This window comes from Thalassophryne amazonica, chromosome 14 (assembly GCF_902500255.1).
Source record: "Thalassophryne amazonica chromosome 14, fThaAma1.1, whole genome shotgun sequence".
NCBI lineage: Eukaryota > Metazoa > Chordata > Actinopteri > Batrachoidiformes > Batrachoididae > Thalassophryne > Thalassophryne amazonica.
The window spans coordinates 45,967,084-45,993,582 of record NC_047116.1 but is presented as its reverse complement, the minus strand read 5'-3'; the positions used below and the strand labels follow the sequence as shown (position 1 = coordinate 45,993,582).

The window sequence follows — 26,499 nt, the reverse complement described above, 5'->3', positions numbered from 1 at the left end:
TCTTTGGCTGCTCCCTTGTTTTCACCCCAGCAGATCCGAGGTGGATCTGGATGGCCACCATCAAGGCCACATGATTGGTTCAAATACAAAGTCCCCATTTTTTCCAGACGTGTGTGTGAGCAAGTGTGAATGATTTTGTCTCGTGTGGGCCCTGCCCTGGTGACCTGCTCCAGACTCTCATTTAGTGTCCACTGGGATAGCCTTCAGACCCTTGGAAATAAGCAGGCTTAGGAAGAAAAAAATGTAATGGATTTTCTGGAACAGTATCCATTTGATCACCAAATTTCATCAATATCCTCTCAATGTTTTGAGTTTACGGTTGCCATGTGCCAAGCATTCTTTTGAATCTTAACTCCAGTATATATTCTCGATCACCTCTGAAAACTAATAACTTATTTCCTAGAACATTACATGCTCACCAGATTTCAGCAAAATACATTGTTTTTATTTACCCTGTCAAAAAATGCCAGTGAAAAAATCTCCTTGGCAGAGGTAGTATTATAATTCAAGACATGTGGAATACTCTCATCACAATTTCCAAAATCCCAGACTACCAATAACCAGCAAAAATCTATTTAAGCATAAAAATTCAAAAAGAAAAAATAATATAGCACCTTCAACTGCACCACAGACTAAAACAGTTAAATGTGGTCTATTAAACATTAGGTCTCTCTCTTCTAAGTCCCTGTTGGTAAATGAAATAATAATTGATCAACATATTGATTTATTCTGCCTTACAGAAACCTGGTTACAGCAGGATGAATATGTTAGTTTAAATGAGTCAACACCCCCGAGTCACACTAACTGTCAGAATGCTCGTAGCACGGGCCGAGGGGGAGGATTAGCAGCAATCTTCCATTCCAGCTTATTAATTAATCAAAAACCTAGACAGAGCTTTAATTCATTTGAAAGCTTGACTCTTAGTCTTGTCCATCCAAACTGGAAGTCCCAAAAACCAGTTTTATTTGTTATTATCTATCGTCCACCTGGTCGTTACTGTGAGTTTCTCTGTGAATTTTCAGACCTTTTGTCTGACTTAGTGCTTAGCTCAGATAAGATAATTATAGTGGGCGATTTTAACATCCACACAGATGCTGAGAATGACAGCCTCAACACTGCATTTAATCTATTATTAGACTCTATTGGCTTTGCTCAAAAAGTAAATGAGTCCACCCACCACTTTAATCATATCTTAGATCTTGTTCTGACTTATGGTATGGAAATAGAAGACTTAACAGTATTCCCTGAAAACTCCCTTCTGTCTGATCATTTCTTAATAACATTTACATTTACTCTGATGGACTACCCAGCAGTGGGGAATAAGTTTCATTACACTAGAAGTCTTTCAGAAAGCACTGTAACTAGGTTTAAGGATATGATTCCTTCTTTATGTTCTCTAATGCCATATACCAACACAGTGCAGAGTAGCTAACTAAACTCTGTAAGTGAGATAGAGTATCTCGTCAATAGTTTTACATCCTCATTGAAGACAACTTTGGATGCTGTAGCTCCTCTAAAAAAGAGAGCTTTAAATCAGAAGTGCCTGACTCCGTGGTATAACTCACAAACTCGTAGCTTAAAGCAGATAACCCGTAAGTTGGAGAGGAAATGGCGTCTCACTAATTTAGAAGATCTTCATTTAGCCTGGAAAAAGAGTCTGTTGCTCTATAAAAAAAGCCCTCCGTAAAGCTAGGACATCTTTCTACTCATCACTAATTGAAGAAAATAAGAACAACCCCAGGTTTCTTTTCAGCACTGTAGCCAGGCTGACAAAGAGTCAGAGCTCTATTGAGCTGAGTATTCCATTAACTTTAACTAGTAATGACTTCATGACTTTCTTTGCTAACAAAATTTTAACTATTAGAGAAAAAATTACTCATAACCATCCCAAAGATGTATCGTTATCTTTGGCTGCTTTCAGTGATGCCGGTATTTGGTTAGACTCTTTCTCTCCGATTGTTCTGTCTGAGTTATTTTCATTAGTTACTTCATCCAAACCATCAACATGTTTATTAGACCCCATTCCTACCAGGCTGCTCAAGGAAGCCCTACCATTATTTAATGCTTCGATCTTAAATATGATCAATCTATCTTTGTTAGTTGGCTATGTACCACAGGCTTTTAAGGTGGCAGTAATTAAGCCATTACTTAAAAAGCCATCACTTGACCCAGCTATCTTAGCTAATTATAGGCCAATCTCCAACCTTCCTTTTCTCTCAAAATTCTTGAAAGGGTAGTTGTAAAACAGCTAACTGATCATCTGCAGAGGAATGGTCTATTTGAAGAGTTTCAGTCAGGTTTTAGAATTCATCATAGTACAGAACAGCATTAGTGAAGGTTACAAATGATCTTCTTATGGCCTCGGACAGTGGACTCATCTCTGTGCTTGTTCTGTTAGACCTCAGTGCTGCTTTTGATACTGTTGACCATAAAATTTTATTACAGAGATTAGAGCATGCCATAGGTATTAAAGGCACTGCGCTGCGGTGGTTTGAATCATATTTGTCTAATAGATTACAATTTGTTCATGTAAATGGGGAATCTTCTTCACAGACTAAAGTTAATTATGGAGTTCCACAAGGTTCTGTGCTAGGACCAATTTTATTCTTTATACATGCTTCCCTTAGGCAGTATTATTAGACGGTATTGCTTAAATTTTCATTGTTACGCAGATGATACCCAGCTTTATCTATCCATGAAGCCAGAGGACACACACCAATTAGCTAAACTGCAGGATTGTCTTACAGACATAAAGACATGGATGACCTCTAATTTCCTGCTTTTAAACTCAGATAAAACTGAAGTTATTGTACTTGGCCCCACAAATCTTAGAAACATGGTGTCTAACCAGATCCTTACTCTGGATGGCATTACCCTGACCTCTAGTAATACTGTGAGAAATCTTGGAGTCATTTTTGATCAGGATATGTCATTCAAAGCGCATATTAAACAAATATGTAGGACTGCTTTTTTGCATTTATGCAATATCTCTAAAATTAGAAAGGTCTTGTCTCAGAGTGATGCTGAAAAACTAATTCATGCATTTATTTCCTCTAGGCTGGACTATTGTAATTCATTATTATCAGGTTGTCCTAAAAGTTCCCTAAAAAGCCTTCAGTTAATTCAAAATGCTGCAGCTAGAGTACTGACGGGGACTAGAAGGAGAGAGCATATCTCACCCATATTGGCCTCTCTTCATTGGCTTCCTGTTAATTCTAGAATAGAATTTAAAATTCTTCTTCTTACTTATAAGGTTTTGAATAATCAGGTCCCATCTTATCTTAGGGACCTCGTAGTACCATATCACCCCAATACAGCGCTTCGCTCTCAGACTGCAGGCGTACTTGTAGTTCCTAGGGTTTGTAAGAGTAGAATGGGAGGCAGAGCCTTCAGCTTTCAGGCTCCTCTCCTGTGGAACCAGCTCCCAATTCAGATCAGGGAGACAGACACCCTCTCTACTTTTAAGATTAGGCTTAAAACTTTCCTTTTTGCTAAAGCTTATAGTTAGGGCTGGATCAGGTGACCCTGAACCATCCCTTAGTTATGCTGCTATAGACGTAGACTGCTGGGGGGTTCCCATGATGCACTGTTTCTTTCTCTTTTTGCTCTGTATGCACCACTCTGCATTTAATCATTAGTGATCGATCTCTGCTCCCCTCCACAGCATGTCTTTTTCCTGGTTCTCTCCCTCAGCCCCAACCAGTCCCAGCAGAAGACTGCCCCTCCCTGAGCCTGGTTCTGCTGGAGGTTTCTTCCTGTTTAAAAGGGAGTTTTTCCTTCCCACTGTAGCCAAGTGCTTGCTCACAGGGGGTCGTTTTGACCGTTGGGGTTTTACATAATTATTGTATGGCTTTGCCTTACAATATAAAGCGCCTTGGGGCAACTGTTTGTTGTGATTTGGCGCTATATAAAAAAATTGATTGATTGATTTAGATATTAAAAAAAAACAATAATTTGGTTTCAATCTGCCTGAACCCTGAAGATAAAAGTGACATTTTGGAAAGTTAAAGTAGTGCAGAGAAGAAAAAATAGGGTCAAGTGAGCCTGAAGTCCTTTGGACAAAACACTTTGAACAAATACGGTAAAAAGCAGCATATGTATTGGCCTGAAATTATTTACCTTTCTGGAGTGCCCTGTGGGGATTCAATCACATGATCCAACTTACCATGGCCATAGTCACTCAGGAAATGTCTGCACAAAAGTTCTGAACAATTCATGGAATAGTTTTTGAGATAATCAGCGACCAATTAAAAAAAAAAACTCATCTTGGGCCTCATGGGGGCTTTCGAATGATTCAAGGTCAATGAAAGGGCGGTGGTAGGTAAGGTGTAGGTTGACATACAACCCCTGGCAAAAATTATGGAATCACCGGCCTCTGAGGATGTTCATTCAGTTGTTTAATTTTGTAGAAAAAAAAGCAGATTACAGACATGACACAAAACTAAAGTCATTTCAAATGGCAACTTTCTGGCTTTAAGAAACACTATAAAAAATCAAGAAAAAAAGATTGTGGAATCACTCAATTCTGAGGAAAAAATTATGGAATCACCCTGTAAATTTTCATCCCCAAAACCAACACCTGCATCATATCAGATCTGCTCGTTAGTCTGCATCTAAAAAGGAGTGAACACACCTTGGAGAGCTGTTGCACCAAGTGGACTGACATGAATCATGGCTCCAACACGAGAGATGTCAATTGAAACAAAGGAGAGGATTATCAAACTCTTAAAAGAGAGTAAATCATCACGCAATGTTGCAAAAGATGTTGGTTGTTCACAGTCAGCTGTGTCTAAACTCTGGACCAAATACAAACAACATGGGAAGGTTGTTAAAGGCAAACATACTGGTAGACCAAGGAAGACAAAGTGTCAAGACAGAAATTTAAAGCAATATGTCTCAAAATCGAAAAACGTACAACAAAACAAATGAGGAACGAATGGGAGGAAACTGGAGTCAACGTCTGTGACCGAACTGTAAGAAACCGCCTAAAGGAAATGGATTTACATACAGAAAAGCTAAACGAAAGGCATCATTAACACCTAAACAGAAAAAAACAAGGTTACAATGGGCTAAGGAAAAGCAATTGTGGACTGTGGATGACTGGATGAAAGTCATATTCAGTGATGAATCTCGAATCTGCATTGGGCAAGGTGATGCTGTTGGAACTTTGTTTGGTGCCTTTCCAATGAGATTTATAAAGATGACTGCCTGAAGAGAACAAATTTCCACAGTCATTGATGATATGGGGCTGCATGTCAGGTAAAGGCACTGGGGAGATGGCTGTCATTGCATCATCAACAAATGCACAAGTTTATGTTGATATTTTGGACAATTGAAAGGATGTTTGGGGATGATGAAATCATTTTTCAAGATGATAATGCATCTTGCCATAGAGCAAAAACTGCAAAAACATTCCTTGCAAAAAGACACATAGGGTCAATGTCATGGCATAGGGTCAATGTCAATGAGCAGATCTGATTTGATGCAGGTGTTAATTTGGGGGATGAAAATTTACAGGGTGATTCCTAATTTTTTCCTCAGAATTGAGTGATTCCATATTTTTTTCCTCTGCTTGGTCTAAAAAAGTAACCGTTACTGACTGCCACAATCTTTTTTTCTTGATTTCTTATAGTGTTTCTTAAAGCCAGAAAGTTGCCATTTGAAATGACTTTAGTTTTGTGTCATGTCTGTGATCTGATTTTTTTCTACAAAATTAAATAACTGAATGAACATCCTCTGAGGCCGGTGATTCCATAATTTTTGCCAGGGGTTGTAGATTCAAGGACTTTATATGCAGATAAAAAAGCAATGTATTTTTTCTTTGAGTTTTGGCACTTTTGTGCAGCCCTTAGAACAATTCAAGGATGAAATTTTTGCCTGTAGTCAGCCTCTGAAATAATTTTTTCTATAAAATTAGAGAACAGATATTGAAGTTTTTCCTGCAATAAATCAGTGTGAAACAATTTTTGCACTTCTTGGGGACCCAGGCAAAGTACAACTTACTATGACCAAACAGTCCCCCAAGGATTGTTTGTACCAAATTTCAGAAACTGGTTTAGAAAAATCATTGAACTAAATTGTAATAGCATTAGCCTTGCTTTACCCAAAGGAGTGAAACACAAACATGGCACGTCACTATGGAAAAGGCCCATATTTGATGTGACAACCTGCTTAGTCATCCATAAGGGCATTGTCAGAACACAACAGAGACAAACCGTTCAACAGGTAGAGTGAAACATCTAACAAGAGATGCATGGCTTGAGGCACAGAAAGCCAAAATCTGGAAAAACACCAGGCAGTGCACCATGCAAAAAATCATGGCCGGAGTACGCACGTTTCAACACGTGACACGTAGAGGTGATGCTGGGAACCGTTAATAGTGTGAAAACAAGAAGTTGTCAGAGTGATGTGCACACCAGAGACACACTTATGAACAATTAACACACCCATGTGTCTGCAATTATATGGGTGGATAAAAGCATGCGTAAATGAGGAAAATGGCACTAACAGTGGCTGTGTTAGTGTTGTTAGAGGACCTTGCAAATGGTGCAGGCCGACGAGTGTGTGTATTCAGGGAACGCAAGGATTTATTTGCAAATTACAATAATTGACTCAAAAGCCGATTTTGATTACCAAGGGCACTGTTACTGGAGTTGCGCGCAGAACTGTGGCTGGCCCAGTGTACAATACGGTGAGGAGCCAGGGGTTGTCTGTGCCCACACAGGCGCTGACCATGCTGGCCTTCCTGGCAACAGGGGCACTGCAGCGGGAGTTGGCCGATCGGTCAGGACTGTGCCTGTCAATCTTGAGCCGAAGATGAGCCAAATGTCATCCAGGTACATCACATTCCAACAAAAGCGCAATTTGCAGAGACAGGAGGTTTCCCTAATGCAATCGGTGGTATTCACTGCACACATATTGTTACAAAGGCACCATCACACAATGAATCTGTCTTTGTTATTAGGAAACAATTTAATTCCATCAATGTGCAAATCATATGTGATATCACATATGATTTGCATATGCGCAAATGAATTGAGTTGGGACCAGGCTGGAGGCTTGCGTGGTGTGCAATGGATGGCTGCTTGGGGGGTAAATAGTTTATTAGTATAATAGTACTGAATGAAAACCAGCGTGGGCACATTTGGGCATGTATGCATTCAAATGGTTTTTGTTTTCTTAATTGTGAAACTAGAGCTGTAGCACTTCTTAGCAGGCCTAGACCGTCACCCCGTGTTCAGTATTTGTCAGAAAAAAAACACGTGTGTAATGTGAATATCACACACTGTCAACAGTGGCATACATAATTTTTTATACTTCACTGTGTATGCTGCTGAGCCCACATCATTTACAGCCTCACACACACGTTCCCACTAACGTTTTTACCGGTTCATGTTTATTTCATTTGTCAGGGTATCAAATAAGCTATCCATGTCTCCAGTCATGTGTAGCTCACGCTATCATTTTTTCTTCAAATTTTTTTTTTGGGGGGGGGGGGGGGGGGGTCCAAACTCTGTACTCAGTGCTTTGTTTCCCATAATCTCCCTGTGCTTCCCAGAATGCACTGCTCCACCATCAGTTCTGGTATCTCATAGCCCATGTAAACAATGGCTAGCAAGGATGTGGATGGCATTGATCCACTGTTCACAATTATGACACATTATTCCGAGTTGAGAGGGTCATCTAGAGGAACTTATGCCAGTTCCTGGGTTTTGGCGTTAGCCATGGAAATTCATGCAAGTCTTTGTACACAAGGCCCCCGAACATCAACTTCCTGAAATAGACTAGATGACATTGTTAAAAGCACACTTCTGTAACAAGCTTAAAGTAAAAATCATAATTATTAGTAATATAACCAATGATTTTCTATTTTCCTATGTTTGTTTCTTTAAGTCTGATGTTGCAACAATAAACCAAAATGGGGGGGGGGGGGGGGGGGGGGGGGGGGGTTACCCAGTATTTGTAAAGCAACTTTATTTCTTCTTCTTGCTGGTACATGTTGGTACAACAAATGAACAATCTCAAATTAGAATGTGTGTCTTTGCAAAGCAGATACTGCATGTCACCTAGTCACAGTCACTCCAACAGACGAGTCCCATTATCTGCATATAACGAAAACAATGGGTGTACGGAAACACACACAAAACAAAAAATAAAAACACCAGGAGCAAGGACACCTGCAGTAAAAAGTAAAGAGGCAGCATTTGAAGAGAAGGCAGGAACAGTGTTACAAATGGACAGATACTTTCAATAAACATTTCCCTCCCAATCATAGTTAAGACTTATTCAACAACAAAGAAAAAAAAAAAACCTACTGAAGTGGATCTCGAGAATCTGCATGTTCAAGTGGAACACATGCAAACAATGAACAAAAATAAACATTTACAAAGTTGTCCATGTACAAATATACACACAAAATAAACACTGACCATTTATTGATTAAAACAATGAAAATGATACAAGCACAGTAGAACAAAAAGCACACTATATTTGCTCTAAATTCTCCATCCTGCATAATAAACCACTATTTCGGGCTTGAGACTGCATTTTAGGGTATCAAATTAGTCTTCCACATAACTCAGAATACAACAGCTGATGTCAGGCTACTGAAGTTAATGCTGAAGAGCCCCAACCAGTCGTCTGACAATCAACTTTCAATTCTAAGAGGCTTAAATAAATATAGACTCAGTCTGGAAGAAGAAGACAAGTACTACATGGGTTCAGCTGTTTCTTTAAACTTTAGAATCTAGTTTCGCTGATGTTTCTGTATCAGAAACTACAGCTGTCCACAGTCTGTGATGACAAGCTTCTTGGTAGGCTTGCCTGCCTTTGTGCCCAGGATTCCCATTTGTTGCACCACATTCATGCCATCCCGAACCCAGCCGAAGGCCACATGTTTGAAGTCCAGGTGTTCAGCTTTCTTCAGAGTGATGAAGAACTGTGAGTTGTTGGTGTCACGACCACGATTGGCCATTGACAGTATTCCGGGACCCGTGTGCCGAATGTCAAAGTTCTCATCCTCAAAATTGCTGCCATAGATGGACTTTCCTCCTGTGCCGTCATGGTTGTTGATGTCGCCTCCCTGAAACACCAAGACCTACATGTTAGCAGCAGTGCTCCTAACCATCGTATACTGTGGTCAGTATCTTGGAGACACAAACAATGTGTAAAATTAATGGACAAACCACACAGTAAGGTACAGCTCTTCTTACCTGACACATAAAGTCTGGTATGACCCGGTGAAAGATGGAACCCTGCAGCCCAAAACCTTTCTCACCAGTGCAGAGGGCCCGGAAGTTCTCTGCAGTCTTGGGGACAATGTGGACAAAAAGCTCAATAGTGACTGCGCCCAGGAGTTCACCATCGGCTGTGACAGTGAGGAACACCTGTGGGTTAGTGTCTCTGGAGTGCTCTTGGACTCGAGACATCTGTGTTGAGACAGCTGCAATGCTGCTAGTTTGGCCCAAATGGCTCTGACATTCCATGAATGTCTTCCTGAAGGATTCAGCTATCTCAGGAGTTTTAAACTTTGCTGCCAGCTGCTCCACCTGGCCTTCACCCTCTGAAAAGAGGAGAAAAGAACACAACATGAAGCCAGGTCAAGTTGTATGGCAAAAATAACACAATGGAAAGGGAGACAGTACAAGTGAGAGACTGTAAAATTTGTTGGAGAGAACCAACAGTGGACTGTGAGCTCACAGGACTGTGTGACAACAAAAGATGTTCTGAATGTAATCACAGAAACAAAAGGCAGATCCCTGTAGTCAATAGAAAACATGACATCATCAGCCCTGGTGTGGCAGCGTACCTGAATAGTCATGTGCAGTCCAGACGAGGGCGTTAGCCGTCGTATTCATGGGCTTCATTTCCATCGTCTCTGTGATTATGTGGTTGGCACAAACTTTCAGCACTTGCTCTCTTCTCATCAGGACTCTGTAGCAGTGTTTGACTGGATGAAAGAGGATCTTGATGTCACCAATACCACGCTCCTTCCACTGATTGAGGTCACGGTCCCATCGGAACAGCTTGGCACGTTCCTTAAACAGGATTTCCTCGTCCTCTTCCCCTGATTTAGTCTCCACCTGACGAAAGCCAAAGATGAGGAGCCGTCTTAACTCCTCTTAATTACAGCTGAATGCAGCGGCCATAACAGTTAACTGATGGTGTAAAAACGATTACTAGATTAAGAGAAAGTCATAAATGACACATTTACATGTAGAATTTGACAAATCAAGACCATGTACTCCTTAGAGACCTGCTCCACAAAACTATTAAAGCTGACTGACTGACACTCCCTCGATGATAAGTGTGAATAAAAATACTTGTTGCGCATTTGCAGCAAAGAACAGCCCGTGACAAATTTGGAACATGTTGGGGCCCAAGGCAAAAATTTAATTTCAATTTATTTCACTTATATAGCACCAAATCACAACAAAGCTGCCTCAAGGCACTTACCAACCCCTAGAGCAAGCACACAGGTGACAGTGGTAAGAAAAAACACCCTCTGATGATTTGAAGAAGAAACCTACTGCTTGGGCCATGCTACCAACACAGTTGACAATACAAATATACAGAAAAGTTTTGGGTGTCCATGCTGGTGTACAGGACGGGAGGCTTGCAAAAGAAGACACCCACTCCCACTTCTGGATGGAGCCACACCTCAGGGGAAAAAACAAAAACAAACAAAAAAGCAGAATCAGGCAGCAGAAAATCAAATTAGGGATGGGTATCAAGAACCGGTTCTTTTCGAGAATCGCTAAAATTATTTGATCCTCCGACATAAATAGCATTTTTGCTTAACAATTCCCTTATCAGTCCTTCAGAACGGCCATTGTTTTTGAGGGTGTTTTATCAGGAAAATGATCATTTCTTTACGCTGATTGCAGACCCTGCACTGGGTGTGCAATCAACCGCTTCTGCAGCGTGGCTCTGCTTGAAGCTTGAACCAATGAAGCAGTGCCACTGCTTCATTGGTTCTCTGCTTCGCTACCTTTCAGAAGCGGCACGTCCGCTTCTTAAAATGTTGTTGACATTGAAAACCTGTAAAGCCTACTTTTAGTACACAGAAAATTCACAAGTGGTATTGATAAGGGAAGTGATAAGGAATTGGATCGTTAAGCGCAATCGATCGATAAAATCTTATCAATACCTATCCCTACTACAAATAAGGTACAATTTGTCAGCATTAAGCTGACAAATTGATTTGTTGAACTGTTAAAAAATTCACCCTCCAACCATAGTTCATCTCCTCGTTTTTTTTCCTCTGAACCCGAGTTCTGTACGACGGCCACTTGAATAATTTTGATAAAGTAACGTATATGCAAAAAGTGAGTGGAGACTATAAAACTTGTAGAATTATGAAGCTGAAGATAAAAAAAAAAAATCATTCTATTGTGACAAAGGACAGTGACGTAATGTGTTTGGCGTTAAGTAGACAGGTTACATTAATGCCACTGTGCACGAAGATCAAATTTTACCACATTATTCATTCAAGTAGGTTGAGTTTGAATTACCTTTACCTCTCTAACTATTTTCAATTCAATTTATTTTCATTTATATAGCGCCAAATCACAACAGAGTTGCCTCAAAGCGCTTCACACAGGTAAGGTCTAACCTTACCAACCCCCAGAGCAATAGTGGTAAGGAAAAACTCCCTCTGAGGAAGAAACCTCAAGCAGACCAGACTCAAAGGGGTGACCCTCTGCTTGGGCCATGCTACAAACATAAATTACAGAACAATTCACAGACGAATATACAAGAAATGCTATTGGCACAAAGGACAGGAGGATCGCCAACACGAATACAACTCCCATCTCGGGATGGAGCTGCACCTTAAACAGAAAGAAAAAAAAAAAAAATCAGGCATCAGAAAGACAATAAATACTGTATAATTTGCCAGCATTAAACAACAAGAAAAACAGAAATACTAAGGTGATCGCCAGCCACGAGCCCTAAACTTCACTAAAAGACCCAGAATTTAGGTAAAGTTGAGGCCGCAGCCTGCTCCAATTACTAATAAATGAATTAAAAGAGTAAAAAGTGTAAAACAAAACGGTACCAGTATGCTAGCCATATGAAAGGGAAAATAAGTGTGTCTTACGTCTGGACTTGAAAGTCTCCACAGAATCTGACTGTTTTATTGACGCAGGGAGATCATTCCACAGAACAGGGGCACGATAAGAAAAAGCTCTGTGACCCGCAGACTTCTTATTCACCTTAGGTACACAAAGTAGTCCTGCACCCTGAGAACGTAAAGCCCGGGCCGGTACGTAAGGTTTAATTAGGTCAGCTAGGTAGGGAGGTGCCAATCCATGAATAATTTTATAGGTTAGTAGCAGGACCTTAAAATCTGATCTCACTGGGACAGGAAGCCAGTGAAGGGATGCCAAAATGGGTGTAATGTGGTCGAACTTTCTGCTTCGTGTCAAAAGTATGGCTGCAGCATTTTGAACCAACTGGAGACCCCTAATGCTAGACTGCGGTAAACCAGAAAATAGAACATTGCAGTAGTCCAATCTAGAAGAGATAAATGCATGGATCAGGGTCTCGGCATCAGCCATAGACAGGATGGGACGAATCTTCACTATATTTTGCAGGTGGAAGAAAGCAGTCCTAGTAATATTTCTAATGTGGAGGCCAAAGGACAACGAAGGATCAAAAATTACCCCAAGGTTCCTCACTTTGTCAGTGTGATGTATGACACACGAGCCGAGGCTGAGTGTTAACTGGTCAAATTGATGCCGATGTCTCACTGGACCAAGAACCATCATTTCAGTCTTATCAAAGTTTAAAAGTAGGAAGTTTCTAGACATCCAACTTCTCACTGCTGCAAGGCAATCTTCTAGGGATTTTATGTGAATGAGATTACCAGCAGTTATCGCTATGTATAACTGAATATCATCTGCATAGCAGTGAAAGGTAATTCCAAAATGCCGCAATGTGAGCCCAAGAGGTGCTATATAAAGGGAGAAAAGCAGGGGGCCTAAGACAAACCCCTGTGGAACCCCAAGTTTCATGTCACTAAGGTAAGAGGTAGTGTTACTGTACAAAACACAGTGAGAACAACTGGTCAAGTAAGACATCAGCCATGCAAGGGCACTCCCAATAATCCCAGCCTATCAAGTAGAATATAATGATCCACTGTATCAAATGCAGCACTGAGATCTAACAGCAACAGAACCGTAGTGGTGTCCGAATCCATTGTAAGCAGAAGATCATCCACCACTTTAGTGAGAGCCATCTCTGTGGAATAATATTTTCTAAAATCAGACTGCAGTGGCTCAAAGAGATTATTCTCAGCAAGATAGTCTACGAACTGCCGTGACACCACTTTTTCCAGAATTTTAGAGAAAAATGATAGATTTGATATCGGCTGATAGTTTTTCAATACACTAGGGTCAAGATTAGGTTTCTTAAGTAATGCTTTAATCACTGCAGATTTGAAACATTTAGGAACAGATCCAGAAGTCAAAGAAAGATTAATCATTTCCAGCACAGTCGGCCCAAGAGTGGGCCACAGGTCCTTAAACAGTTTTGTTGGTATAGGATCAAATAAACAGGTTGTGCTTTTTGTTGACATTACGAGTTTTGTCAGCATGCCTAGTGAGATACGATCAAATTCTGTAAATCTAGGTAATACCTCAGTAGTGGCGCCCACCTCAATAGCAGGGTGTAGTGGCTGGGTTAAGGCATGCCGAGATATGTTTAACCTGATTTCTTCTATTTTCTTCCCAAAGTAATCCAGGAAATCTTGTGCTGTAAAAGGAGAGCGAACTACAGGTGGCTGTCCATGCAAAAGTGTTGCCACCGTGTTGAACAAGAACTTTGAGTTATGCTTGTTTTTGTTGATCAAATCAGAGTAGTAAGTCCGCTTTGTAGCCAATAATACATGCTTATAGTCTAAGATAGCATCACGCCACGCAAGGTGAAATACTTCTAATTGTGAACAGCGCCATTTCCGTTCTAGACCTCTTGCTTTATGCTTGAGGTCATGCAGATAATCACTGAACCAAGGTGACTGTGAATTGGGGGAGCGCGGTTTTAACACAGGTGGTGCAATCATCTCGAGTAGTTTTGAGCACCGAGTTTAAACTATCCACTAGTCTGTCTACTGACTAGGTATTTGTCAAATGTGAAGCTAAGACATCAGGCAGTCTAGCTTCGAGTTCAGTCTTAGTTGAGGAGTTGATGCATCGCCATAATGATATATAAGGTTGTTGTTCCACTAAACATGGCAGCGAAACTGTAAACTTAAGTGAGTGATCAGACACCACTGATGTAAGAGGCATGATGTCAATATTCGTGACAGCAATACCACATGCAAGAACCAGATCCAGGGTATTTCCACTAATGTGCGTCCAATCCCGAATGCATTGCCGAAATCCTAATGCATCCACAATTTCCATAAATGATTTGCAGAGGGGATCAGAAGGCTTATTAATATGAATGATAAAGTCACCAATGATCAGAATGTTATCTACACTAGTTGACAAGTTAGAGATGAACGCACCAAATTCATCTAAGAATTCAGAATATGGGCCAGGAGGCCTATATACAGTGACAAAGTAATACGACTGATTTTTATTCTTCTGACCTTGGCAATGTGTAATATCCTTAGCAGAGCGGAGAATCAGATGCTCAAACTGGTTATATATGTAACCCCCAACAGCTAATAAGCTAAACCTAGATTTATAAATAAGAGCAACACCCCCGCCTTGCTTCGCATCATGAGGGACGTGACTAAATGTATACGCTGGTGCGCAGGCCTCATTTAAGGAGAGGACAGCTGTAGGTTTAAGCCAGGTTTCACATAGCCCAATCATATCTAAGTGATGATCAATAATTAGATCATTGATCAACAATGATTTTAAGGACAGTGATCTTATGTTAATGAGACCCAGTCTAAGGACCTCAGTGGGGTTGACAGTTGAACTGTTTGGGTTTTGGGGTGGTTCCAGAGTAGGATATATAAGATGTCTAGAAGTAGGTTTAGGTTTAAGACATTCCACGTGTGTTGTAGGTAGCAGACACAAAATCTTTGCTATTGCTGGAACAACCACTGGGCCATCCTCAATTTCAACATCATCCAATATAGTAATGGGTATTAAGTTTGGAAAGCATATCCCTCTATGATTTTTATGGACACGACTACAGACGCAGGCCACAGTCTCAACTTGTTGAAATTCCCTCCCTGGCAAATAAACTGCACTATCACCATAGCGGATTTTCTGCAGTAAATTCCCCGCTAAGCTAATGGATTCCACACCCACATTTGTCATAAGCCTTGCAGGGTCTCTAATCACCTGCCCCGTGGTCTGCTGTAGATTCCTAATGTTACCCTCCCTGTAGAGCTCTATGTTCGCAGACAAGATGGCGGCGCCTTCCAACAGTAGGGTGGAGGCCATCTGGCATCAGCAAGCCACGGCGGCCCCCGAACAAAGGGAAATTATCAATAAAGCTAAAGCCTTGTTGTCTACAAAACTGCACCAGCCACCTATTTAACAATGTCAGCCTGCTAAACGCCTCATCAGTACCCCGGGAGGGGAGGGGACCAGAGACTATTAATCGATGCCGACATCTTTCTGGCAAGGTCACAAGTCCTCTCTATGTCCATTTTTGTGACCTCTTTAGTGCCAACGTGAATAACTATGTGACTATATCTCATGTCATGTTCCTTTGTCTGTCTTCCCTTCTGTAGCGTCAGCACCCTAAGATGAGATGCAATGTCGGGAGCTCTGGCCCCAGGAATACATTTAACGTCAGCCGGCGTCTGTAACCTGACTTTGCAGGTGATAGAATCCCCTATCACTAAAGTCCGGTGTTTCGGCCTGGAGACAGGAGTGGAAGTCACTTGTGGGCTCAGAGAATTCACATCTGGCAAATCCAAGTGGGAGAACCGATTCACAGTTCGTACTGGCGAGTGTGATCGGGGTGCCACAACTGGGCATCAAGCCCTACGGGGCTTCCTCTGCCTAGCCACAGTCTGAAAGCCGTCCACAGCCGCCGTTTCTAAGTTGATGCTTATGGGCTTGCTAGCCGGCCCAACACTAACCTCATCTGGAGTGCCCGTAACATCTAACTCCACTGCGCTAAGAAGCTGCTCTAACGTATGGACACGGCTCTCTAAGAGAGCCACCCTATCTTCCAACATCACGCAGGATTTACGGAGGGTGTGAAGTAGAATTAGTAGTGTACTTTGTGCACTAAGAAATTCAAGAATGTAGCCAAGCAAACACGAGCTAACCAATAATAGATAAGGTAACCACTCCTAAGGCTCGCACAGAAGCAAATAAATGAATTAAAATTCACAGCAGTTACACTGAAAAACAGAAGTATTAAATAGGTAAAAAAAAAAAAAAGCAGCAGCTATAAAATACACTAAACAGTTAATTAACTAACAGGAGTGTAAAAAAAATGAAATGAAAAAATGATGCCAGGGGTCGAAATAGCTAACGCAAGCTAACCGCTAGCGAAAATGCTAACCGCTCCTAAGATTTTACACAGGAGTAAAATAATTACTTACAATTCACAGCAGTTGAACTGAAAAATGAAGTATTAGACGGGTAGAAAAGAAACAGCTATAAAAGTAACAACGGAGAGGGGATGGGTCGACCTAGCTAGCGAAAGCTAACTGCTGGCAAATGCTAACCGCTAGCGATTCACAACAGGACTGTTAATGTTCAGAGTAGATACAATTAATAATCAGAAGAGTGCTGAACAGAAATAAAAGAAGCGTATACAACCGTGTGAAGTTCAGAGTGGCATCACAGCAACAAACAATCCGTCAGAAGCAAGTTGCCAGATCTGTGAAAATCAGCTACACACCTGTACTGTCTTTGCCAGCAGCTGGAAAACATCCACAGCTGACGATGGCATGCACCAGTGCCTTTGGGCAAGGCGCAAACACTGATCTGAAAAATCACAGTGCGATCAGTGTGCACAATTTGTTGTCATTTGTTGACATTTCTTAGTAAATAATGCCGTGTGTGATCATGATGTGCACAGCTTCACAGGCTGTCTCCAACAGAACACAAGCAGCATGAGGTGGCACAAAGTGTCTGCTTTGCTCCCTACACATGGAAAATATGAGCACAGAGTGACGGCTTAATGCGTTTCACCAACTGTCTTTCCAAACGGAATATATTTCACAGCTGTATTCACGTCAGGTACCTCTGGTAGCGACACGATTGGCTGAAAGTGAATGTCTGGATTTCTTGGAGCCTCTTCGTCACTTCCCTCATTTTCATTCGTCTTTGAAGTTGAGTACACAGAGGATCCAAATACTGACGCTCCTGCGTTTGCCCATGAGAAGCTGGAATCTGTTGAGACAAAAAAAAAAAAAAAAAAAAGATACTATAAAGAACAGAGATTGGAAAATTAATAGCATTAATTATGATTATGTATGTCTTAATGTATATTCCTTATTAGAGCAGCTACCTGGCAAGGTGCACAATTCAGATGAGACGCAGGGGAGCAGGATCACTTGTAAAGTGGAGGACTTCACATGAAAATCTTATTGTTTTTTTCTGGAGTGTGACAAATCAGATTTTTTTTAAAGGGGTGTGACCACGTGAAGTCAGATTTTCCCATATCAGATTTGTATGGCAGCTCTGATGAAGTGACTGTTTATGACAACAGCCACCCTTCCCCACCACAAATTTAGTAGATGGGGGTCGAGCTGCACAAAAGGCCTGCCCCGGGCGGATCGCGGCCCCGCCATCTTGGAAGGTTTAAAGCACTGCAGCCATCAGTGGAAAATGCATGATCTGCGCTTGTAATCACTGCCGATTCTCTGGCTGACTTCTCCACCGTTATTTACATTTAAGATGTGAAACCTTGTCCTTAAGTCAATTCAGATACGTAGATTTGATTTCTGAAGTCAGATTTATTGTAACTGTTTATCGTTTCTCCCTATAAGGCTGTGAATGGATAGTAAAGTGGGGCTCTTGTCAAAAGAAAACTCATATCAGTCAACTCTCTGACTGATTCCTCTTTCTTTTTTCCCCCTCCTCTCTGTCCTTTGAGGATTAGAATGAAATGATCCCGTGCTGGACGGCATCCCCCAGCTGACCACGTCCAAGGAAGTGCAACCACGCAGAGCATGTGGGTGCTGGAGCCTCCACCCACCTGGCAGCCGCACTCAAGCAACCGACCGCAGAGATCCCCGAACCGGCTGCAGGTGACAGGGAATGATTCGAGTCTTCCCACTGTCCTGAGCAGCACCGCCGGCCAGCTTGAGGATCCCAGTGGCTGGACACTCGAGCACAGCTGCCAGGTAAATGGGGCTTCGGCACCCACACGCCCCGCACAGCCCCATGTTCCCCACCACTGCCTTCTGTTTCTCAGGGTTTTTTTTTTTTAAACAATTTACAGCTTTAGTGACAGTTTAATTGTTTCATGTTAATGCATCTTTTGCAACATTTAATAGAAGATGTCATTGCCTGTATTGAAGAAACAAAACCCACCTTTCTTTCCAAAGGCAAATCCTTCTGTCTTTTTGGCCAGATCAGCAAATGAGAATCCTGAAACTGAGCTGAAGCCAAAGGTGGAAGAGTCTGTGGGGAGGAAGACCTCTCAGTTATTGTGACATACGAGATGCTTTTTATTTACTGGGACTCTCATATGGGGAACGAACACCACCCCAAAAGCAGCATTCCAGAGCAATAATTACCGACCGGTAAGCTGACAAGGCCGAGTTTCTGTTGAGGGCAGAACTGGAAAACAATGGCAGGTCTGCTTGCTGGGTCGTCAGTTGGAACACAATGCAGTTACATAAGATGGTGGATTCAACACACACGCGTAAATCTGAATTATCCAACTGCACCAATTACTTTTATCAGGCAGCAGCCTTATCTTTTTTCTCCTCTCCATAAGTCCACAAATTCAAAACCACTTCAGTCTTTACCAGGAGATTAGTAACCTCTACCACCCATCCCATCCCAAGCTATCATTATGTTTTTTTTTTTTGTCCAAGCCACACCAAATACACAAAATAAAATTAAAACCAAGAGTTGTTCAACTTCATATGCTGTAGTGGAAAATAAAGAATGCAAACATTGTTTTGTGACGTTCCAAACAGGAAATTTCATGTTCACACAACAGTGCACACTGGTCTTGGTCAAGCAGTGCAACAGTAGTTCGAGTGATTAGAGGACATAAAATAAGAAATAAAATATTTCTAACTCTGTACATACCACAATCTAATTCTTACCCATTTCAAATCATACATGACAGCATCCCTGCACATCTAGTAGCTGCTGTAAAACCCGAAGACAACAGAGGATGGTCACCGAACAAGATTGCATTCAACACAACACTTGTCAGAATATCAAAAGTGGCGGACACTGAGACTCATACAAGAACCACTCGTATGAGCAGACTTGTTCAGAAGCGGTTTCTACGAGTGACGTAAAGCCTTGCTCCCACCGAGCGGCCTAGGTTGATACCTCAGCAGCAAAAGTTGCACTACAAAGCAGCACGCTAATAATAATAATCTAAATTCAGGGTGGTCCATATAAATACAGAGGTGCGGCATAACATCTACAGATCCTGCATTTCTTTCCAGTGAAATCCTCACACAACCATTCATACAGTTCCAATTTAAACAGTTCCAAATATTAAAACGATTCACATTCAGCTCGGGACAAAAATAATCCCATTAATGATCCACAAAGCAAAAAAAAAAAAAAAAAAAAAAATCATAAAATAAATCAACCACTATGCAGACAATGCCAACACAATAAAAACTTATTCACCTAAATCAGACTGTATAAACCCACTTGTGTGAACAGGCGGGGTGGCGCAATAGCTTGCGCACTCTCAATGATGTGCATGTTGCATGTAGATTTACATTCTTGTTTAATTCACAAGTTTCTCCATGTTGGAATTTTTTTTTTATATAATTTAGATTATATTTATTTGTTGCATTACAATTAACTGAAACAGCAGCATTATTTCCATTGATGGCTCAACTGTAACAACAAAAACGGTTTGTACCTTCACTCGTAGTCGTTGCAGTAACTTCAGTAGAGTTGGTCTCTGAGGTCTTCTTAGTTGACAAATCGATGGGAGTGCTGATGTTAGTAGTTTTAGTTTGAGTCTCTGATGGACCATCTGGAGCAGATGTTCTTGTCGTCTCAGTGCTAATAGATGCCTGACCTGAAATCAGTTCTTCTGTTTCAGCAGAGCTTCTGGGAGGTTCTTGTTCAGTTTGGTTTAGCTGGTTGTCCTGAAACGGACCAGAAATCAATTCTGCATTCTGAGGTCATAGTTAATCTCAACGGTCTTTCCATTCATCTTCCATCTACTTGTTCCAATTTTCCTCTGAGCAAGGTAAGTACTACTGTTGTTAGGAAAGATTGCAGCAGCATAATTTGACCATATATAGTTATGGTTACATGCAACCTGGTGAAAACATTTTAAATTCAGTCCCCCTACCCAGTGCACAGCCACCATTTCAATAATGATAATGCCCATTTTATTTCCTCAGAGTTGCATCTCTTTTGCAGATGTGGTTCTGCTGACTTCATCAGGCAGTGTGACCTCTGGTGTGCACTGAGCAAGTTTGAGGCAGAGCATGAAGCAAGTGGGGTGACAATCAGCAGTTTCAAATCTGAGACCATGAACCACTGACTGCCAGAAAAGGGTGGACTGCCCTCCTGGTCAGAGGAAAGTTATTGCCCCAACTGAATGAGTTAATGTATGTCGGGGTCTTGTTCACAAGTGGGGGTAAGTTGGAGCGTGAGCTCAATAGACTGATTAGGGCAGCATCTGATGTTTTATGGATGCTATACTGGACGATAGTGGTGAAGAAGGAACTGAGCCAAATGGCAAGACTCTCGATTTATGCTCCCACCTTCACCTGTGGTCATGAACTTTGGGTAATGCCTGAAAAATAAGGTTGCGCATACAAGTGGCAGAAATGAGATTCCTCCATTGAGTATGTGGGCCTACACCCCGGGACAGGGTGAGAAGTTCAACTATCCAGAAGGGACTCAGAGGCTTCTTTGCATCAAAAGGAGCCAGTTGAGGTGGTTCAAACATCTGGTGAGGATGCCCTCTGGTAGTCTCCCCCTAGGGAGGTCTTCCAAGCACATCCAACTGGGAGGAGAGCCTGGGGACGACCCAGGACATGCTGGAGTTATTATATTTCCCAGCTGGCTTGGGAATGTCTTGGGAACTTCCAGGAAGAGTTAGAGAAGTTGGCCAAGGATAGGGAATTGTGGGATGAGCTGCTATGTCTACTGCAAACTGGTCAAGTGACAAAAAAATGAATGAATGAAAATACTTCCTTAGAAGTATTTAAAAATAAACACAGAAGCCCAATTGCAGCCTGATCCCTTCAAATCTCAGAAGCTAAGCAGGGTAGGTCCTGATTAGTACTTGTCTGGGAAGCCACGTAGAAAGACCAGAAGCTGAGTGCATTTCTCCAGGTAGACTTGGAGTTGTGTCAAGAAGGGCATCCAGCATGGCCTGGAATTACAGCCTGCCTCATTTAAGTCCCGGGACTGAGCACGGTTTGAAATAAATAAATGGTCGGTCTTTTAATCAAGGAAATACAGTACCCACTTTCCTCAAATTGGCGAGTGTCAGTACTCAACTTCATTTCGTACCCTTGTTACTGGGCACGTCCAGACTGCTCTGTCCGGTATATGCGAGGGGTTTTTAATGGAATACATTACAATAAGGCGGGACGTTTTGCCCGATGTCAGCAAAAATCCGTTACTGTTTAGGTGAGTTTTCCTGTATTAAATCATCTTCCCGCTGAAGAACATTTCATAATGCTGTAGACTTTCCAGCAAAATCTGTAGCAACATCTCTCAATGGCTGCTGCCTGTATCAGCGGCTCCCGATAAATGGGACTGCACGTTACATTCATCTTTTGGTCTCAGATGTTTGGGGTGAAGATGTGAAAATGCATCTTATCAGAGACGTGCCAATCGATTTTCCAAATATGAACATGAAATTTTGATGCAGACCAAGAAAACAAGAATAACCTGGAAGAGTTTGCCTTGGAAGTAAATACCCATATTTCTGCAAACTCACAGAAGACTCATCACTGATTAGCAGAGCATGTGGTTTACTGATTTGCTGGTACTCTCACTTTCCTTAATCCAAAATATTAGTACTAAAGATGCTAACAGCCAAGTCTTAATTGAAACCTACATCAACACCATGTTTAAGAAGAAAACCTGCGTACCAAGTCCTGCTGTGCTTTGCGGACCTCAGTCTCAAAGTCTTCAGACTTTTCTTGATCTAGGCTGGTGTCTGAGGTGCTCAGGCCACAGAAGAAGGTCGGGGGCAGCTGGAGACTTTTCGCCTTTTCCTCCTCCTCTGGTGTGGGCTTCTTTTCCCACACCACCACACAATCTGAGTCTAAACCATGGACACACACAGCTTCAAAGACATGCATTTACCAAGAAAAACATTTGTCTGCAAATACACTGAGGTGTATGCTATACTGGGGTGTGTGTGTGAAAGCAATATACCATAACCACACGCTGCAGCTGTTTTCTGAGGAGGGTCAGAGTAGAGCTTGCCATTCAAAGCTTTCACTGCTGACTCATAGTCCTCATCTGAAAATGCAAAATGAATTCATCTCATATCAGGACGATACCTCATTGAAATTTCAGACCAAACTATTAGCAGCTCAGAATTCTGGCTTTAATAATGAGGGGAAATGATGCCCTGGAGGTCAGAGAAGCTGGTTTGTGACGAGAGGGGCCTCGATTCAGTTACTCTATCAGACCGGAGAAATTACTAAGATGCCCTTGAGCAAGGTTCTTTATGCCTAAATTACTCCTGGTATGCAGCTGGGTGCCTTGCATGGCAGTGCATTGCCACTAGTGTGTGTGTGAGAGAGTTTGTGAACCATCATTATAAAGGACTTTGAGTGTCTGCATCACATGGAAAAATGCTACAGAATTGAAATCCATTTACTACATATTTCACCCCCGTGATCCTTAAAGTTCTGTGGCTGTAGTCCATACAGTGTGTCCCCAAAAAGATGTGAGCATTAACAATTTTAGAATTTACCATAGGTAAATATCTGAAAATGTGCATTAATCACTTGATAACATCTGATCGGGGTTTTTAAGAAAGTGAGACATAATGGAAATGACTTCATATGGTAAGCCCCTTTCAAACTGGCGTATTTGTAGAGCTGCCCATTGTAGCGTAACGTCTACACCGAGTTGAGCAGCTCCACACTCATTTTTAGCAGCTCTACATTGTGTTTTTTCTCTCTACGCAGCAGTATGTTGAGGGCTACGCACGTAGGACGGAAGAAATTAAACATGTTTAATTTTCTTCGGCGTAGAGCGCTGGGCACAGTTTTAAGAAGGTCTGCAGAGCACAGCGTTACTGCAAGCAAGTCTGTGCAACACTGCGCTTCTGTACACAACCAAAAACTGAGTGCTGCATCCAGAGGATACAGCTGAGAACATGATCACACAGCTCACAGCACCTGTGTGCTCAGAACAGGGAATCAAACCTCAACTCAGAAATCCAGAAACACAACAGAAACAGCAAGTCATTCTCTCTGGGTCTGTCTGTCTGTGTCTGACAAACCCTGTGACTTTAAAATAAAAGCGCACTCGCCGCATGTCGTGCGATCATCAAACGCCCTGATCTATCAGGTCTGATCAAACCTGTAACTTTAAAATAAAAGTGCACTCGCTGCATGTCGTGAGCTCATCAAACGCCCTGACTGTGGCAGTACTGCAACTGTAAAAACCTCATGATACAGTCCGCTGTTTTCCAAGTGCAGTGATGTGTTCTGCACAGCCAGCAGGAGTGAACTGGGTTTAAATAGCGGCAAGGTACACACGACTGCGCACACATTAAAAAAGCGAACACACACAGCTGCAAGTATGAAACAAACATGGAAAAAGGCTGAGTACGCGTGCATTTCAGGCATATTTAAATGAAACAACGCTGCAATACACAGCTCAAAAAAAAAAAAAAAAAAAAAAAAAAAGGCCTAAAATGAAGAAAACTCACTACACAATTTTTGAAGATCTAAAGCTTACAAATTTGAAATTTTGTACCATAAGCAGGACATGTGCGCTGTTCAAGTTATATTAATGCTTATGACTTTGCCAAGAGGAATGCCTAGTAAAAATGTTGATATGTATTCCTGTTCATATATATAAAAAAACAAACTCATATCGAGTTGAATAAACACCAGTAATACTGGACAAAAATTCACATCTATTCAAGTGCTCATAGTTTGGGCCTCACCATCAGACTGATCATCACTGATGTAGCCAGGTTCATTCTGGTAGCAGAAAAAGGTGAGAGGCAGTAGGAGTTTCCGCGCTAAAGCAGCCTGTTCAGCAGTTGGCTCTCTGACATACACAATCTCCACCTCCGAGTCCTCAGAAGACCCCGCACTTCCTTCTTCAGCCTCTTGGGGCACTACAGTAAAGAGATACAGCAGAAAATGTTTAGCTTTGCCCAAAAAAAAAAGAAAAAGAAAAACTAAAAAAAGAAGCAGAAAACCACAGATGAAGTAGCTTTTACTAGATATCCACGTGTTAGTTATACACACAAGAGTCATGCACAGCAATAATGCATTGCATGCATTTGATTCACATATATTCTATTAATTATTTTCAGTCAACAAACACGACGCTCTGTATGCATGTCACAGCATTTTTCATCCGATTTGATGAACTGCGCTTAAGGTCACCTATTTGGTAAAATAATTTTAGTCCTATGCTGTCTGTGATGTTGGGGGGGCAGAAAAGGATACTACAGAGGGGAATTGCATTTCATGCTGTTGCTACGCATACTGCACTAAAAATGGCATGTGTGACGTTTCCTTGGTGCATTCCTCTGAGGGATCAGCAAGGTCAATTTTCAACAGCCCAACAACAATATCCCCTTTTGCAAAAGCACCACCATTGCATAACGAGATTTATCTGGTCTTTACCACTTCAAATGTCACCTCTTTGACAAACAAAAACACATTTCATGTCTGCATACTGCATTCCTCTGAATTTGATTAGTCTAAGACTTTTTGGAAAAATATAATTATCTTAATGAAAGATTAATCTTGGTTCAGTGTTGCTTGTTTAGCTTCACTAACGCATTTACAAATAAATGAGACTGAAACATATTTGAGAAATATTTTCATGTGCATCCAGCAGTGCATTGCCGACTTTGAGGAATGTAGAAATGTCAAAGTATATTTGGATGTTTCAACAAATGGGTTTGTGCAGGACATAGGACCCTCCTACCAAACAGGGCCTTAAAATGGGAAAAAGCTTTCACACCACCTTTTCTCTTCTACCAAGCTGTATGTTATCCCAATCCTTATTCCTTCAACATTCCATTTTTACACAATCTTCCTCTGACTTTCAGATCTGTCTAGTGCAAGCTCACAGATACTTTGATGGGCATCAAGTATGACCCAAGTACTCCACCCCCAGTGACACTTGCAGGTACCGTGCATCCAGAAAGCATTTACAGCGCTTCAATTTTCTACATTTTATGTTAGCGTTATTCAAAAATGAAGTAAATTCATTTTTTTCCCCCTCATACTTCGACTCACGACACCCCACAATGACAACACAAATTTTTTTTTTTTTAGTTTTTCCAAATATTAAGTGGTGTAATTTTTTTTTTTTTTTTTAAATCGACTGCAATCACCATGCAGTCACAAAAAGTGCAAAAGTGCAGGGCTTTTTTTCAGTTCCCAGTGTAGAAGGGAAGACAAGGCAAGTGTTAGCCTACACAGCTAGTCAGAGTAGCTGAATTCTCTCGCCTGCACAACTGCCTGGACATGTTTGAGCTCAGGGTCACAAACAAACCACAACACATGTCCACTTTCCCACCGCAATATCACTTTTTCCAAGAGAGCTGTCTCTGGATGTAGTAGGATTACTGCGTCATATTTTAACCCCTTAGCACCTGCCCTCAAACGAGACTGAGCTGCCGAATTACAGCCTCAGGTCTTCTTGAATATGATGCCACAATCTTAGTGCATCTGTCTTTGGGCAGTTTTGCCCATTCCTCTTTGGAGCACCTCTCAAACTCAAGCAGACTGGATGGGGAGCATCAGTGCACTTTCAGATCTCTCTAAAGATGTTCAAAGAATTCAATCTCTCTCATCAGATCAGAGAATTTTGTTTCTCATGGTCTGAGAGTCCTTGAGGTGCCTTTTGGCAAACTCCGGGCAGGCTGCTATGTGCCTTTTACTAAGGAGTGGCTTCTGTCTGGCCACTCTACCATGCAGGTCTGATTGGTGGATTGCTGCACAGATGGTTGTCCTTCTGGAAGGATCTCCTCTCTCCACAGAGAAATGCTGGAGCTCTGACAGTGACCATTAGGTTCTTGGTCACCTACCTGACAAAGGCCTTTCTCCCAGATTGCTCAGTGTAAACAGGTGGCCAGAGCTAGGAAGAGTGCTAGTAGATCAGAACCTCTACCATTTATGAATGATGGAAGCCACTGTGCTCACTGAGACTTTCAAAGCACCCTTCCCCACATTCGTGC

At 41.7% G+C, this 26,499-nt stretch overlaps 1 protein-coding gene across 2 annotated transcripts in view; it reads right to left on the bottom strand.

The window, feature by feature from the left end:
- Positions 1-7,957: 7,957 nt before the first annotated feature.
- Positions 7,958-26,499, bottom strand: part of ranbp2 (RAN binding protein 2) — a 58,306-nt gene continuing 39,764 nt past the window's right edge. For both annotated transcript variants that reach the window (XM_034186415.1, XM_034186414.1), the window contains 9 exons: positions 24,241-24,417; positions 22,488-22,574; positions 22,199-22,374; positions 19,996-20,227; positions 18,465-18,554; positions 17,170-17,318; positions 9,809-10,082; positions 9,213-9,562; positions 7,958-9,082 (listed from right to left, as the gene is read on the bottom strand). In XM_034186415.1, coding sequence (XP_034042306.1) covers positions 8,777-9,082; positions 9,213-9,562; positions 9,809-10,082; positions 17,170-17,318; positions 18,465-18,554; positions 19,996-20,227; positions 22,199-22,374; positions 22,488-22,574; positions 24,241-24,417 — 1,841 coding nt within the window. In that variant the 3' untranslated portion in view covers positions 7,958-8,776. The remainder of the gene's footprint in view (positions 9,083-9,212; positions 9,563-9,808; positions 10,083-17,169; positions 17,319-18,464; positions 18,555-19,995; positions 20,228-22,198; positions 22,375-22,487; positions 22,575-24,240; positions 24,418-26,499) is intronic.